This window comes from Ambystoma mexicanum, chromosome 1q (assembly GCF_040938575.1).
Source record: "Ambystoma mexicanum isolate Mex_15411 chromosome 1q, UKY_AmexF1_1, whole genome shotgun sequence".
NCBI lineage: Eukaryota > Metazoa > Chordata > Amphibia > Caudata > Ambystomatidae > Ambystoma > Ambystoma mexicanum.
Genome location: NC_090922.1, coordinates 318,768,487 through 318,784,464, shown reverse-complemented (window position 1 = coordinate 318,784,464; position 15,978 = coordinate 318,768,487). Strand labels below are relative to the sequence as shown.

The window sequence follows — 15,978 nt, the reverse complement described above, 5'->3', positions numbered from 1 at the left end:
ATTATTGCTTCTACACAGCTTCACCCACACCATGCACTTCTCGTGTTATTTATTCCTTTCCCTCTTATGTCCGTCTTCACTCTCCTCTGCTCAGAACCATCTCATCTCCCTCCCCATCCATATCATCTCTTCGATTCAACGCCACCTCTTCTCACTCCACTACTGTTTCTTTTCACCAAAACTACTCCAACCCTAACTTCCATAACATATACTCTCCTCGCATCTACCCCCAGCATGCTTCTATTTCTCAGACTCAACATTGGTAAATAAATAAGTAAAATAAAATGTGCTTCTGCATCTCACTTTTTCTGTTGCTCTTTGGAATGTGCAGTCTGTCTGCAATAAAACCTCCTTTAACTCCTGACTTCTTCCTTTCTCATTCTCCTTTTCTTCCACTCATTACCGTTACTGAAACCTGCATCACTTTCTTTGACTCTGCAACCCTTCCTGCCCTTTATGACCCTGCCTACACCTTAATTCACTTTCCCCTCCCCACTGGCAAGGGTGGTGGTGTAGGACTGTTTTCATACTTCAAACTTCCTTTCGAATGGATTGTGTCCTCCCACGTATTCCTCATCTATGATAGTCGTATCTCGCTAGCTTCACTGCTTCGGAATATTTCTTTTTGCAGAGGGCGCTGTGCACAGCGTCATGGCATTGATGTCCCTCGAGGGCCACCGTGGCGTGTCGACATCATCAGTAGTACAAACGGCTCGTGCCGCGCCATTGGCTTCAGTTCTGTTTTTCCGAGCTTTGCTTCGAGACAACGGCACGCTTCATTTTTTCCTAGAGAAAAAATGCCCTCTTCTACACATTCGACCCCTAAGTCGGGTTTCAAAATGTGTCATGACTGTGGGGCAAAAATTTACATCACAGATCCTCGCTGGGTTTGCCTTTTGGTGTCAGGGTAAAGACCCTTGAATGGACGACTGCGGCTCCTGTCAGTCTATGACTGAAAAAGCTCTTTGCCAACAAAAAGTTAAATTGGCACTGGGGTGGGAAGCTTCGAAGGGCTCTTCGAAGAAATATAAGAGTCCAGAGACTCGACTCGGCACAAACATCCGAAGAGGTCTCGATCGAGGAGTCGGTCCAGACATTCTTCGACTTTTTCTTCTAAGAAGTCGAAGAGACGTCACAGGTCTCCCTCTTCATCATCAGACACCTCCACTGAGGTGATACGATGCCTGACTAGGTCTGATTCCCCGAGCAAGTGGAATGCTTTCACAATGGAAATGATGTAAATCTTTGAAAACGTGGCCTCGACCCCTTCAAAAAAGCCTTGTAAGAGTCAGACCCCAGTCGCTCCCTTGGATGATGCCGGCAGGTAAAAAACTACTTTGGCAAGTAGTAAGTTTGATTCTCAACATTCTCGACCCGACACCAAAAAGTCGAAGGCTTCGACCCGGGAATCGAGTTCGTCGAAGAAACATAAAACGTCGAGTCTATCAACATCTTCGAAGATCTCTCTCCGCGGCAGTGGCCTCCCTCTGGAACATCCCTCCTGCCTCCCTGAAACTTGAGGAGAACCATCTCCGATTCCGGAAGCACCTCAAAACCTTCCTCTTTGCTTCTGCTTTCTCTCCCCCTCTCCCCTGCTAAATTCCTGACTGAAACTGCACTGAATCTGCAACTGGGCCACTCTCACCGATCTCGGTCCTTGGCCCATCCACTCTCCACTTGCACTGCCTACCTGTCAACCCCTGCACTCTGTATCCCTACAGCCCCCCTTCCCAGCACTTGTCTGCACTTACTTGTTATTCTACTACCCCTGTACTGCACTTTCCCCTCTCCCTTTCCCCTTGCACATTCCCTTCCCCTCTGCCCATGCACTTGCGCGATCTGAATGACACCTGGCCTAGTAAGATCGTTGTCTGTCTTCCCTTGTCCCCCCTTCCTGCCTCGTTGAGCCTTGAAACACTTGTGTATAGGCGCGTTACAAATGCCATATCATATCATATCATTGGCGCCGATCGCTTCGATGCCAAAGTCAAAGGCATCTCCGTTGAAGAAATCGTCGACACCTTGGATGGTTCCTTTGAATCCCTCGAGGCAAATTCCAGTACAAGAAAAAATCTACAAACCTGTACCAAGGTCTGACTTTTTTACATCTTTGTCCTCTATTTTTGAAGAGGAAAGTGTCTCTGAGGGGGAAGTTTCTCCATTAGGAGTCACATTTGGCTCTAGACAAGTTTCTGAGGAACTAATTGACCCTGAGTCAAGGCTGAAAGACCTCTGCGACTCCCTCCACTCTGCTAGTGGTCTAGATACGTCACCAGAGTTGGAGTTTACAAAACCTGACACTTCAGAACATGCTGATTCAGGGTACAGGAACCTTATGAACCAGGTGACTGAATTCATGGGTGGGAGCAGGGCCTCACCAACCTTCGAGCAGGATGATATGACAGACATCCTGAATCAGGGTCCGCAAAAAGACCCAGTTCTACCCTTCCATAGGGCCCTACAAAGGAAGGTAGAAGCTAACTGGGAGACTCCTGAGGCTGGTTCAGCTACTGATTCTTATCAGAAAGTATAGACCATCTTCCAGTAACCCTGATTATCTCAGGAAACACCTAGTGATCCAGGCTGCAACCTCTCCCAGACAGTCAGCCTATCCCTCTATTCCCCCAGATAGAGAGGATAAGAAAGTGGACGCTTGGGCCCGCAAGGTGTTTACCTCGGGCACTATGGCTCTAAAGTCCACGAATGTCACCTGTACCATAGCCAGGTTTACCCATACCCTGTGGAAGCTGAACATATTCCAGAAGGCGAAGAAAGGGAAGACTTTGTGAATATAACTAAGGATGGCAAGGAGGCGATGGGGGAGTGTCTCCAGGCAGGGCTGGATACTGCTGACCGCATCAGCAGATCCATGGCTGTAAGCACGGTACTGCGCAGATTTTCATGGTTGAGAAAGTCGGGGTTTGCACCGGACGTGCAGGCCAGGCTTCTCAACATGCCTTTCGACGGCTCGAGGTTGTTCGGCAGCAAGGCGGACGAAAGTTTGGAGAAGCTGCAGACCTCCCAGGGCGGAGGCTAAGTCCCTTAGCGCCTCCATTCGGCAACCTCAGCAACTTTATTTGAGCTGATCTTACCAGAGAGGTCGTTCTTTTTGTTACTACTCCTCCTTTGGTAGAGGAAAAGGACAGGCTGTACAGAAAGGACAAAGGAAATTCCCTCGTGGTGGACGAGAAAGAGTGCTAAATAAGCCTAAGCAGCGGCATCTTTATCCTCAGTCGCTGCTGCAGCCGCCTCTAAACCATTCTGAGGCCTTAGCCCACAAGACCCTGGTGGGAGGCAGAATCTCTCAGCATCTGAGCGAATGGCGAGGCATTACTTCAGATGCTTGGGCACTGGAAACAGTATCCCAAGGTTACTGCCTTCCTTTTCTAAAGAGGCCTCTGGATCATCCACCGGGACCCAGCTCTGTCAAAATTCCAGATCCGCTCCTTGTGCGGGAGATTTTAACCCTGCTAGAGAAAGGTGCAATAGAACATGTACCTGTAGCGGAGAGGAACAAGGGTTGGTATTCCCCTTATTTTTTCATCCCCAAGAAGGGCGGAGGACTGAGACCCATCTTGGACTTCAAAAACTTGAACAAGTCCATCAGGAAGGACAAGTTTAAGATGGTCACACGTTCTCAGATCCTTCAGGCTCTCCAACTCCAAGACTGGTTGGTATCATTGGACCTTCAGGGTGCTTACTTTCATTTGCCAATCCATCTCAAGCACAGAAAGTACCTGAGGTTCACAGTCGGCGGCTCTCATTATCAGTTTTGAGTTCTCCCATTCGGGCTAACCTCCGCCCCGAGGGTTTTCACCAAACTGATGGCGGTGGTGGCAGGGAGTCTCAGGAGAGGGGGGGGATTCACGTCTACCCCTACCTGGACAATTGGTTAATCAGGGCTTGTTCACCCGAACAGGCCCAGGAACAACTGAGGATCACCTGCCACTTCCTACACAGACTGGGTTTCTCCCTCAATTACAAGAAGTCCCATTTAATGCCTTTCCAAAGACTCCAGTTCATCGTAGCGGTCTTGGATTCGTCCTCGGGCAAAGCCTCGCCTCCCAAGGTGGGAGCTCAACAGATTCTGCAGATGGTAACAAAATTCCAAAATGCCAGTCTACTGGCCTACGATTTTCTGAGGTTGTTCAGCCTCATGGCATCCTGCATTTTTCTGGTGCCAGAGGCCAGATTGAGAATGAGATCTCTTCAATGGGCTCTCAGGACTCCGTGGTCCCAGTTTTCAGGGAGAATATGTCTGATCTTCTGCAGGTTCTGAGCAAAGTTGCTCAAGACCTTCTATGGTGGGCCTGCAAGGACAATATTTTCAAGGGAGAGTCTTTTTGGCAGCCATGGCCAGAGATAACTGTAGTGACGGACGCCTCACTCACGGGGTGTGGAGCCCACGCCAACAATCTGACAATCAGCAGTCATTGGTCTCCATCGGAGTCCAAACTACACATCAACCGTTTGGAGCTAAGGGCGATCAGACTAGCGCTGAAGGCCTTCCTGCCAGCTGTACGGGGAAAGAATGTCAACACAGTGGTCATGTACTACCTCAACAAGACAGGAGGCGTAGGGTCACTACCACTGTGCAGACAGGCAATGCAGCTCTGGTTCTGGGCCATACAAGAAGGAATCTCTCTGTCAGCGGTTCACCTAGCTGCAGAGCAGAACACTGAGCAGGCAGAGCACAGTCTCCCACGAGTGGGAACTAGCATAGGAAGTCCTTCAAGAGATCTTCATCCTTTGGGGAACCCCTCAAGTGGATCTGTTGGCGACCGAGGTGAATTGGAAGTGCGAACAGTATTGCTCAAGGGAAATTTCCTCTAAGAGGAACTCTGGGGGACACGTTTGTAGTGGACTGGGAATTTCCATTCCTGTATGCGTTTCCTCCAGTGCCCGTGATTCCTCACGTAATCAGGAGGTTGAGAAAGTTCAGGAAATCCATGATCCTAAATGCCCCGTATTGGGCCAGGAGGACGTGGTACCCGGACCATCTGATCATGTCCCTCCGCCCTCGAATATGTCTTCCACAAAGAGAAGATCTTCTCTCGCAAGAGGAAGGTCGGGTTCTCCATCCAGAGGTCAAGACACTCAACCTTCATGCATGGTTTCCGAGAGGCTGAGATGTAAGGATTGGGACATCCCGGACGACGTAATGGAGATTTTGCTTTCGGCCAGAAGGCCAGCAACAAAATCTTTGTACCAGTGTCGGTGGAATAAGTTCACTAATTGGTGCAAGGACAAGAATGTGGATCCTTTTCAATGTGGCACTCATATAGTGATGTCCTTCCTATTGCATCTGGCCAATCTGGGGCTCCAGATTGGTACAATAAAAGGATACTTGGCTGCGCTTTCCATCTTCAAGTGCTCCTCTGAGGAGGTTTCTTATTTCAAAATTCCATTAGTTATCCATTTTCCAAAGGGACTCCCTAACGTGTACCCTCCAGTACCATTTCATGTCCTGACTTTGGATTTAAATCTTGTGTTTAAGTTTCTAACAGGCATACCCTTTGAGCCTTTACATTCCTGCCCATTAAGGCTTTTGACATTGAAAACTGCCCTTCTTGTGGCACTAACATCAGCCTGCAGGGTGAGTTGCAAGCTCTTTCATGCAAACCTCCTTATACTATTTTTCATAACAATAAGGTAGTTCTAAAGGTTAAACCATCTTTCTTGTCGAAAGTAGTTTTTGACTTTCACCTGTCGCAAAAAATATTTCAAACTTTTTCTCCCCTCCCCCTCGTTTGGGTAAAAAGGAGGAGAGGTTGCATAGATTGGACCCAAAAAGTGCTCTGAGTTTTTATATAGCGAGAATGGTGAAATTACGCCAGGAGGACCTGCTCTTTGTAGGTTATACTGGTCCTAAATTGGGATTAGCAGTGACAAAGCAAACTATATCCCACTGGATTACTCTAGCTATTGTTGAGTGTTACAAGCTAGCGGAGAAGGAACCTCCTCATTTCAACAAGGGGCATTTCTACTTCTGCGGCTCTTTAGAGGGGGGTCCCCGTAATTGCCATCTGCTCAGCTGCAACTTGGGCGTCAATTCATAATTTTGTTAAGCATTACTGCTTAGATTTCTCATTTTCCCAAGAAGGCCCGTTTGCTATAGCAGTACTTCATTCCATCCATGATAAAACTAAATAGTACTCCCACCCCCTATTTTCTTACTGCTTTGGGAGGCTATCATAGATGAGACATACGTGGGAGGACACAATCCATTCGAAGAACAAGTTACTTACCAACTGGTAATGTTCTTTCGACTGGATGTTCCTCCCACGTATTCCTCATCGCTCCACCCAACCTACCCCGCTGTACAATTTACGTGATTTATACTTTCCTTTTGCAAAGAGCTTACAGTCTTAGGCACGCCTGGGAAGGTTCCTCGAATTATAAGGTAAAAACGGAACTGAACCCAACGTGCGCAGCACAAGCTATTTGTACTACAGGTGACGTCGACACGCCACGGCGGCCCTCGAGGGACATCGACGCCACGACCTCGTGCACAGCGACCTCTGCTAAAAAAAAAAAAAAATTCCGAAGCAGCGAAGCTGGCAAGATACGACTATCATAGATGAGGAATACATGGGAGGAACATCCAGTCGAAAGAACGTTACCAGTGGGTAAGTAAACTTGTTCATCTCTCCTACTCCCTCATCTCTTACTAATTCTCCCGGTACAATGTTCTTTCATCGTCGGGCATTTCAAAGCCTGCAGTTTAAACGTGTTTTGACAGTTCATCTAATTTTTGGGGGAGTGAGAAAGGGCAGATAAGTGGTTGGGGGGTTGGGTATAGTTAAAAATAGGTGCATTAGGGGGGAATTGGCAGGGGGACCCGCCCAAAAAAAAGAAATTCGATGAACTGTCAAACATGTTTAAATTGCAGGCTTTGAAATGTCTGACAATGATATGACATGGAACCATTCTCCCTCATTCGAATAGACACAATCCACAATCACCACCCCTTATGGCATACATATTATCTCTCGACCAGCCACCTCGGCCGGCAGGTCAATTCTTCGACCACATCTAGAACAGATCTCGCAAATAATGGACTCTCTCCTTCCTGATCAACACCTCATTGTCACTGGTGACTTGAACCTCCCCTCTCTCTCTGCTGCTATATCGAATGACTTGAATTCTCTTCTATTTAACCACTCACTCTCTTCTGTCCACTTTCTGCCCACACATTCAAATGGAAACTTCCTTGACCAAATTCTCATCTCCTCTCAACTCTCTGCCTCTAATATCTCTACTGCGCCCTTTCCCTGTGATCACTCTATCGTCTTCCTCACTCTCTCCTTATATGACAAATATTACTAAACAAAGGTGTCCCTACTCCCCGACTACCTCTCTGACCTACACATTCTCTCTGTTCTTGCACTGAACTCCCTTTTCTATCCCCTGAAGAAGCATTCACTACACTGGTCTGTATGCTCCCTTTTCCTCTAACTACCCTCTTACTACACTCACTCCTACACAGCCCTGGATTACACCTCTCATACGCACCCTGAAAACATCGATGCAGAAAAAGCTTTGCACTTGGTCAAGGTCAAGACACTCCTCTGCCAACGCGACTTCTATCCCTCTCTCATTTCGTCTCAATCCTCCCAACCAAGGTACCTCCAAAAATCTCCCAACTCAATTCTCTCACCTCCATCTCCTTTATTGTTTCTGCAAATGATCGTGCTCTCTACTTTATGCCTAAAATCTACCGTTCGCAATAGCCTTGCTAATTAACTTCTATTCCCTACTCACTTTTCTCCACCACTCCTACCCTCCTCTCCCACTACAATGTCTTAATTTGCCCCTACCATCTCTGATGAGATTACCCTACTCCCTCACTAACCACCTGTCCTCGCACATTGTGAAGCACATGGGGCTGTTCAGCGGGTGTTTGTTAGGGAAGATTTCCATTTATGGGTAATTTTCCCTCCATTTGTGAACCCCCCCAACTTTTTGCTTTTGTCTGACCACCGTAGCCTGACTTTTACTAGTGGAGCCCAGCCTTCTGCTGTACTCGGCTGGGCTTTTGCGCATCTTGTTATGGGGAAACTGACATGCCCTTCAGACTGTCAGTACTGGGAGACTTTGTTTCCCTTAGTCTTTCACTTTGTTGCCATTTGTTGGTAACCTTTTATCAGTGCACAACGTACCTTACAGTACAGTGCGCTGGGGTCCCTTTTTCATTTTTAAGGCCCTAGAAACTCTCGAAGGATTTTTGGTGAAGGTACAAGTGTGCCCAGGACAGAGCTGGTGGCAGCAGTTACTTTTAACTCTGCTGTACTCGGCTGGGCTTTTGCTCATCTTTTTATGGGGAAACTGACATGCCCTTCAGACTGTCAGTTCTGGGAGACTTCGTTTCCCTTAGTCTTTCACTTTGTTGCCATTTGTTCGTAACATTTTATCAGTGCACAATGTACCTTACAGTACAGTGCGCTGGGGTCCCTTTTTCATTTTTAAGGCCCTAGAAACCCTCAAAGGATTTTTGGTGAAGGTACAAGTGTGCCCAGGAGAGAGCTGGTGGCAGCAGTTACTTTTAACTCTGCTGTACTCGGCTGGGCTTTTGCTCATCTTTTTATGGGGAAACTGACATGCCCTTCAGACTGTCAGTTCTGGGAGACTTCGTTTCCCTTAGTCTTTCACTTTGTTGCCATTTGTTCGTAACATTTTATCAGTGTACAATGTACCTTACAGTACAGTGCGCTGGGGTCCCTTTTTCATTTTTAAGGCCCTAGAAACCCTCAAAGGATTTTTGGTGAAGGTACAAGTGTGCCCAGGAGAGAGCTGGTGGCAGCAGTTACTTTTTAAACATTTTCGACTCTTTTCTATGGTCCAAACTGCGTTTACCACTTTTGGCCAAGAACAGTGGCCAGTGCCTAAAATTGCCATGCCGCAAGGTCGTTTGTTCTGTCCTTTGGCCATTTTGTCCCTTTGTTTTCCCCAGGTCGAGCAGACCCAGGAAATTCTTTTCGCTGGCTTCTTCATGCCTTGTGTGTGTGCGCCAAGGATGTGGCATGGAACTATCTAGTTCCAATACACATCCTGGGTTTCGGGATGTCTGATGTGCTGGGATGACTGGGACCACTGTGGTCTGTGAATGGTCCACGTCTGGGATGGCTGAATGTGAGCAGATCTCCCATTGGTTTCTCTTCGTTTTGGCGCGAAGGAGACTTTGGATAAGAGAAGGCACCAATTCCAGGTCGATCTTCTAAGTTCACACCAAACTTAGTAAAGGAGCCAATTATCCTGAACCGAAGAAGCAGATCTGTGAAACCGCTGGCGACCAGCTGGAAGGTTTGGCACCCTGACCCCGCTGTTGTCCTGTCAAAGCCCTTGTTTCTCATCAATCACAGAAGGCCTGCAAGGGCGCTTCGACCCGTTGGAGTAGTGGGAAAACTACTCTCGGCACCACCTGCTTAACCTGCAAACGTGCCTTTTCAGAAGTGTTCCTGGACCACCCAGTGAACTGACCAGCTCGTATGGGACTTTTGCCTTGAAAGCGCTGCCGTCTCGAGTTTCAACCTGAGACTTTGGGAACTGTAAGCTCTTGGTACAAGGCGCTCTCCTGTCAAGTTTCGTACACCTAGCATTCCTAGGTCTGGAATTACGAAAGTCGCCTGAACCTGAGCCTACGCGGTATCCGTGTCACCCCGCTGTGGTGACTCGCTTCGTGGGTGCCTTGCTGCTGTGCCCTAAGACAAGCTGCAGTGGAACTGGCCTGATTCCTCCACCCAAAGTGGAGAAATCGCCACTGTCCTGCCACGGACCTAGGTCCCAGAATGCAGCCCCTGAAAGCCCGAGAAACGCGCAGCTGCTGGACTCAAACCTGCAAGCGAACTGGACTTGACTGGCAAAGTTGGTTCCGGAGTGCGTCAAGGGTCGGTGAGTACTTGCATCACTTACCGGTGGCCCCTGGCGCATCCATAGACTTTTATTCACGAGTGTCCCCTAAGGGCCACTCTCCTTTGTTAGTGGAGTCTTTGCTACCATCCTATTCCTGATTCCTAGAAATAGCTCTGCGCCCTTGTGGAGACCCTCCTCTTCATCACCTTACCCCCCTTCCAGTGACACCACAGTCCCTTGAAGAGACCCCTTGCGTACTTTAACGCACCATCGAGTGCTGCCATGCTGAGCGTACTTTTGAGCACAAGGTTCCACACTTCTTAGGGTTTGGACTGCCTATTAGTTAGGGTTGAGACTCTTGAAGAATTGCCTAAAGTATATTTGCACTCTCTGATCCTCTTCTGTTACAGGTTGTGGATCTGCCATTGTTTAATATTCCTTAGGCCAATAGTTACTGTATATATGTTTCCTACTATAGTGTTTTGTTAGTATTGTTAATATTGCTGTTGTTTCACTTTGTGTTTGATTTAAAAGGCCTTTAATAAATGTATATGTATTTTTGATATATACACCTGACTGAGAGTAATTTGCGGTATCGTTTGCCTTGTGTGCTCATCGTGGACTTTTGATCACCCTCACCCCTCCTGAGACCTAGTCTTGACCGCTGCCATACTACCTTGATTGGGCTGTCTTGTCCAGGTTACCCTGTTCCAAGAAACTAGGCTGGCCTTCTGAACTTCTGCCCACCAGGTCAGAGTTCAGAAATCCATCTTAAGTGTTCCCCACGGCTGAGAGGATCCTCTCTCTTCGCAAGGCGATGGAGCACTTTTTGGCCCATGTGACCACCTCTGTATGGTGGTTCCAGCACTTTCTGGGCCTGATGGCCTCCTGCGTATTCACTGTACAGCACGCTCGTCTCAAGATGAAGGGCCTCCAGCTCCACCTGGCGGCCAATTGGAATCAGGAGACAGGGTCTCAGTCGGACAGGATCCCAATACCCCTGCTCCGCCTGCACGCTCTTCGCTGGTGGATGAGGGATGGCAATGTTTCAGTGGGTGCCCACTGCACCCAGCCAGAGCCTACCCTGGTGATGGGGACGGACTTGTCTTTCGGGCTGGGGGGCTACACTGGAGGGCTACGTGATTCATATTGCATGGTCCTGGATGGAAGCCCTCCTGCATATCAATCTGTTCGAGCTCAGGGCAGTGCAACAAGCAGGATGGCACCCGTCCCGCCCCCCCACTCCCTCCCTATCCCCCTTCTCTGTCTGGAGGCACTGTCGATCTGGGAATGGGGCCTGGCAGAAGGGGTTTTGATTTCTGCAATCCACCTTCTGGGGGGGCAGCAATGCAGAATTGGACCAACTGAGCCGCTTAGGGTTCAGCACCAACGAGTGGGAGTTGCAAACTGACTCCTTGTTGCCCCTGTTCCAACTTTGGGGTATTTACGGACCTGTTTGCATCTCCCCAGAATACCAAGTGCACCCAGTTTGGTTTGTGGGCAGGACAGGGTCTCACTGGGAGACACCTTCCAGATCTGTCGGCACGGCCGCAGGTGTTATGCATTCCCGCCCACCCCTCTGCTCCAGCGTGCCCTCAGCAATTGCCCCCTACTGGCCTTCGAGACCCTGGTTTTCGGATCTGCTGCAGTTGTGCTCTCAGGGTCCCGTACACCATCTCATCTCCAGCGGGGGCTTCTTGACGCAGCAGGGCGGGCAGTGGAAAATCCAGACCCATCCAAGCTGGCGCTGCAGCCTGGTTCCTGACCAGCTGAGGCTTCAGCATGCTCAATTTTCAGATGACAACTGGGACATCCTTCAACAGGCCAGGAGGCCCTCGACTCAGTCCCAGTATAATTGAAAATGGACTAGGTTCTGCCATTGGACTCGTGACAAAGGTCTAGATCCTGTCAGGTGGATACTTGCCACACTTATTTGGCGGCCATTGGGGCTTACAGTTCCCCAGAGCATGTGTTTTCGGCGGCCAACTCGGTGGTTAAAGCCCACCTTAAGGAATTGTCTAGACTTTTTCCTCCAGGCCATAGACTGCACCCGGTCTAGGACCTCAATGTGGTTCGTGCAGCTTTGCAGTGCAATCCTTTCGAGCCGATGGCCTCTGTGGACTTCCGCTTGGTAACACTAAAGACAGTTTTACTAGTGGCACTCACCTCTGCGTGCAGGGTTAGTGAGCTGCAGGCATTGTCTTTGTGTGAGCCCTTCACCACGTTTCACAACAACAAGGTCATCTTGCGCACTCACCCAATCTTCTTTCCCAAGGTGGTCTCTCCATTTCATCGGAATCAAGAGATCTGCCTGTCTGTGTTCTTCCCGAACCCGCAGTCAGAGGCAGGTAGGGCCTTACATTCCTTGGACCTCAAGTTTTACCTTTCTCTGATGTAATCCTCCAGGAAGTCTGAGGCATTATTTGTTACTTTTGGGGGCTCCTCCCCCGGCTCTCAAGACTATCCAAGGCTTCCATCACCCATTGGATGGTTCAGGCCATTTCGGAGGCATATAAGGCCATGGCAAACCAGTTCATGAAGGGATTCACGCCCATGCGGTCAGAGCGAAGGCCACAGCTGTCACGTTTCAGAGACATGCTTCTTGGGATGTCATCAGCAAGGCGCCTACTCCGTCAGCCTTCTGTAAGCACTATTCCCTGTACACCAGATCCAGGAGCGATGCTGAGTTCGGTCAGGCAGTTCTGAAGAACCTTTTTGCTTCATCCTAGATATGAGGCAGGTTGTCACGGCCCCACCCTATGGTCTTGTTTGGTGGAATCACCCACAAGGATGGAAGAAAGGGGACAGGATGTATGAGTAATTAAAGTTACTCACCGTAGTGACTAGAGTACTCAATAGTCCATAGTCTCCTTTCATCCATATGTCCAACCCACCTTCCCCCGCTAGTATGCCAAAGGCAAATATGTAATAACCATAGCCGGGTATCTAAGCGTCCGAATCTAAGCGTCAGGTATCTAAGGGCCCTCATTGGCCCGTCCTCTGGTACATGTGTTCAAAAGGGACTGATTTGAGGTGGCAGAGGATGGGGCCTCGGCAAGGCGTTCCCATACCCGAGGCGGCACCCCCACGCGCTATACTAAATTTAAAGGGGAAGCTCAATTTTTTTGCTGCCAAAGTTTCTTGTACCGTCCCCATGTTGGGCTACGCCCACAAGGATGGAGGATGGGGACTATGGACTATGAATACTCTAGTCACTACGGTGAGTAACTTCAATTTATTCAACATTGTACTTAAATTGTTATGGTTCTGCATTATCATATTGTATTTATAAAATTCTATAAAAATATATTAAACTAAAATGAAAAAAAATCAACCATCGACAATGGATGTGGAGGGCAGGGTTTTAATTGAAGTGACCAACATTCTTTGTACATGCTAATTCGTATGCATTGAACTTGCTTATGTCAAAACTTCGACAGTCCATATTTTGAAAACAAAGCAACTTTTATTACAGTTCATAGTAATGTTGAGGTTTGTCCTGGATTTTAATATCAATATAAACTACATATGCAAATAATATAAAAGAATGTAGCATGTCTTGTAGAGTGATATCTCGGCGTAAAGCTAATGGTCAACTGCTGCCTGCAAAATTCTGCCTGTCATTTTAAATTGGGAAGGTACTTGAGCAGCGTTCCCATTTTCTACAACTTAATTATTGAGTTTGAAGTAATTCATTTTTTTCTTTGAATTAGCAATAATAACTTTAACATATCTCCTGTACAGAAAATCCCACAAGAAAATAGCAGTTCTAAAACAGCACTTGGATGAAGCGATGGAAAAAGAAGTTGCAGCTCATCAGTACTTGGCAAACCTTATTCACCTGACAGAAAACATAACGATGGAACGTGACCAGTTATTACGCATGGTAAGCTATATGTTAACCTCAATCTGTCGCGATTAGCGAAGTGGTTGTATGAGATTTTTCTGTGGTGAATTTCAGATGCAGTGTCCTTTTAATGCAAGTCACAGGTTTAATGGGTAGCGTTTGTAGGGCAATAGATCCGGAGCATCTGCAGGAGAAGTTCAAGCTGTGAATAATGTAAAAAGTATAAAAAATACTCACCCTAACAGTGCTTATCTTAACCAGTTCCCAGAATGTTGCTGTTTTCTTCATCATTAGAAAACTGCAGGACAATGTAAGGCAGCCTAAGAGTAACTTGCTAGGAAAAAACCAAAGTACATAACTATCGACATCAAGAACATATAAGCATTCATTTCTCACAAAAGACACCAGAGGAACATTGGAACCAGGGTAGAATACATTTTAAGCTGTTTTTCCATTGTATGAGTGGTTGCCTACAATTCTACCGTTTAAAAATACAAAATTTAAATTGCGTCTTACAATAATTGCTACTTTAAGGGTCTTGAATTTTTTTATATTTACAAAAAAGAAAATGGACTCTCCTCTACACTGATTGTTTATGCTTGGTTTCCCATGCGGATTTCATCCAAAGTTTGACCAGCTAAAGACATTAGGTATCAACTCTTGTTAGCCCTAGTCACTGAATAGTTCTCCAGAATAGTCTATTTGGTTATATAACCAAAAGCATTGCCACCAATTTGAGAGTAATGGCTCTTAAAATTCATGATTTTGTTAACGGTAGAAAGTGTAGCTTGGCTTGCAATGATGTCGTTTGAATGGCAAGCTCCTCCAGGCCTGGGTCTTTACTCAGAGCGAAACACGCTGCAATACCCAGAAATGAGGCAGGGAACCCTCTACCCTACAGAGTACACAAAGAAATCGGCACCAGAGGTCAGTGACTACTGGAGCAAAAGCAAAGAGGGAGTTTGTGCAGTTCAGTGCGGGGCCTCTCAAGATGGCAGAATCTTGCCTGTAAATTGGGAACAGCATAGTGGAGTCCTCCTGTTCCTTTCAGCAAGAGTTTTGGTGCTCAGGTGTGTGCCACCGTGTGCAGATCCCAGCTCCTGGGTTTCGAGGTGGTGGCGCATCTGGAGCAGTAATCTGGGAATCCAGTTGACCAGACATACCCAAACACTGCCCATCAGCACTCTGTGGAGAAGGATAGCGGCAAAAGTGAGTAGAGGAGGTTGGCTGCAGTGTTTAGAAGGGAAGCAGGGGAGCCAGCAGCAGACTAGGCCCCCGAATTGAAGCACACTTGCCAAAATCAAACTAGTGCTAAAAAAAACAGGCAGTATTTAAGGCCACACAGACCTGGACGGGCCCTGGGTAGCGAAGTACCATCACCCTGCTTTCTCGCTCTTGATCTCATAGCGTCTGTTGAGAGTGCCAAGCAGTAACGTAATCCATACTCTATGAAGTCCACCTGAAGAGATAGCACTGCAGACAAGGCTTCCTGAAATGTGTGGTCCCCTCATTGCGCTCCCAACCTCGCCCCTATTGACATACTCACAGTATCTCTGCTGCGCAGGCCCTTATGCAGCAGACTCAACCCACATATTCTTGCTGGACTATTAAAACACTATTCCTCTCCCTTGACAGTACCAGGGGGGGAAGGGGGGGGGGCAAGACCTAGATACTGGATTAATCTATGGACAGTGCAACTGAAAAACACACTTGCCCTAACATGCACAACGCATAATTTCTGGACTTCATCTTGTATTTTCTGACATCAGAGTCTAGCCTCCTTGCTGAAAACATGGTCAAACAAGTAAATGGAACCAAATATGGAGACATACTGAAAATGATTTTGCTGGCGGAGAAGCCCAGAAAGCATGGCACCACTGTAGCCCTCCAAGTCCATGGCCCACCAATGCATTGTCTGCTTTTTGATTCCTCTGCAGCCAAACTGTACCTCCAGAACTCGCTCCTAAATATCAAGAAGGAAATCCAAGTAAGAATGGTAGAACCCGCGCAAAATGTTTTCAACACTAGACATACAAATCCTCCAAGTGGAGACGCATGTTGACAATATACACACATTTTTTTAACATGATTTTTGAAATCTCTGGACTACCCTCTAGAAGTGAAGCCCTGGAGTCAATGTGTGAGGCATTCCAAACCAAGCAAGAACATGTGGCACATTGATCAAGAAGAAACCGCATCCGCATCAACCATCCCCGGTCATTTATGTGACAATAGGAAGTTTAAGTTGCCCTGCTCCGAGAAATTTGTTTTGCATGGAG

General features: G+C 47.6%; 1 protein-coding gene across 3 annotated transcripts in view; it reads left to right on the top strand.

The window, feature by feature from the left end:
* The window catches only part of CEP89 (centrosomal protein 89), a 1,655,177-nt gene that overhangs the window by 1,136,437 nt on the left and 502,762 nt on the right, over nucleotides 1-15,978 (top strand). For all 3 annotated transcript variants that reach the window (XM_069639099.1, XM_069639094.1, XM_069639107.1), the window contains one exon: nucleotides 13,597-13,738. In XM_069639099.1, coding sequence (XP_069495200.1) covers nucleotides 13,597-13,738 — 142 coding nt within the window. The remainder of the gene's footprint in view (nucleotides 1-13,596; nucleotides 13,739-15,978) is intronic.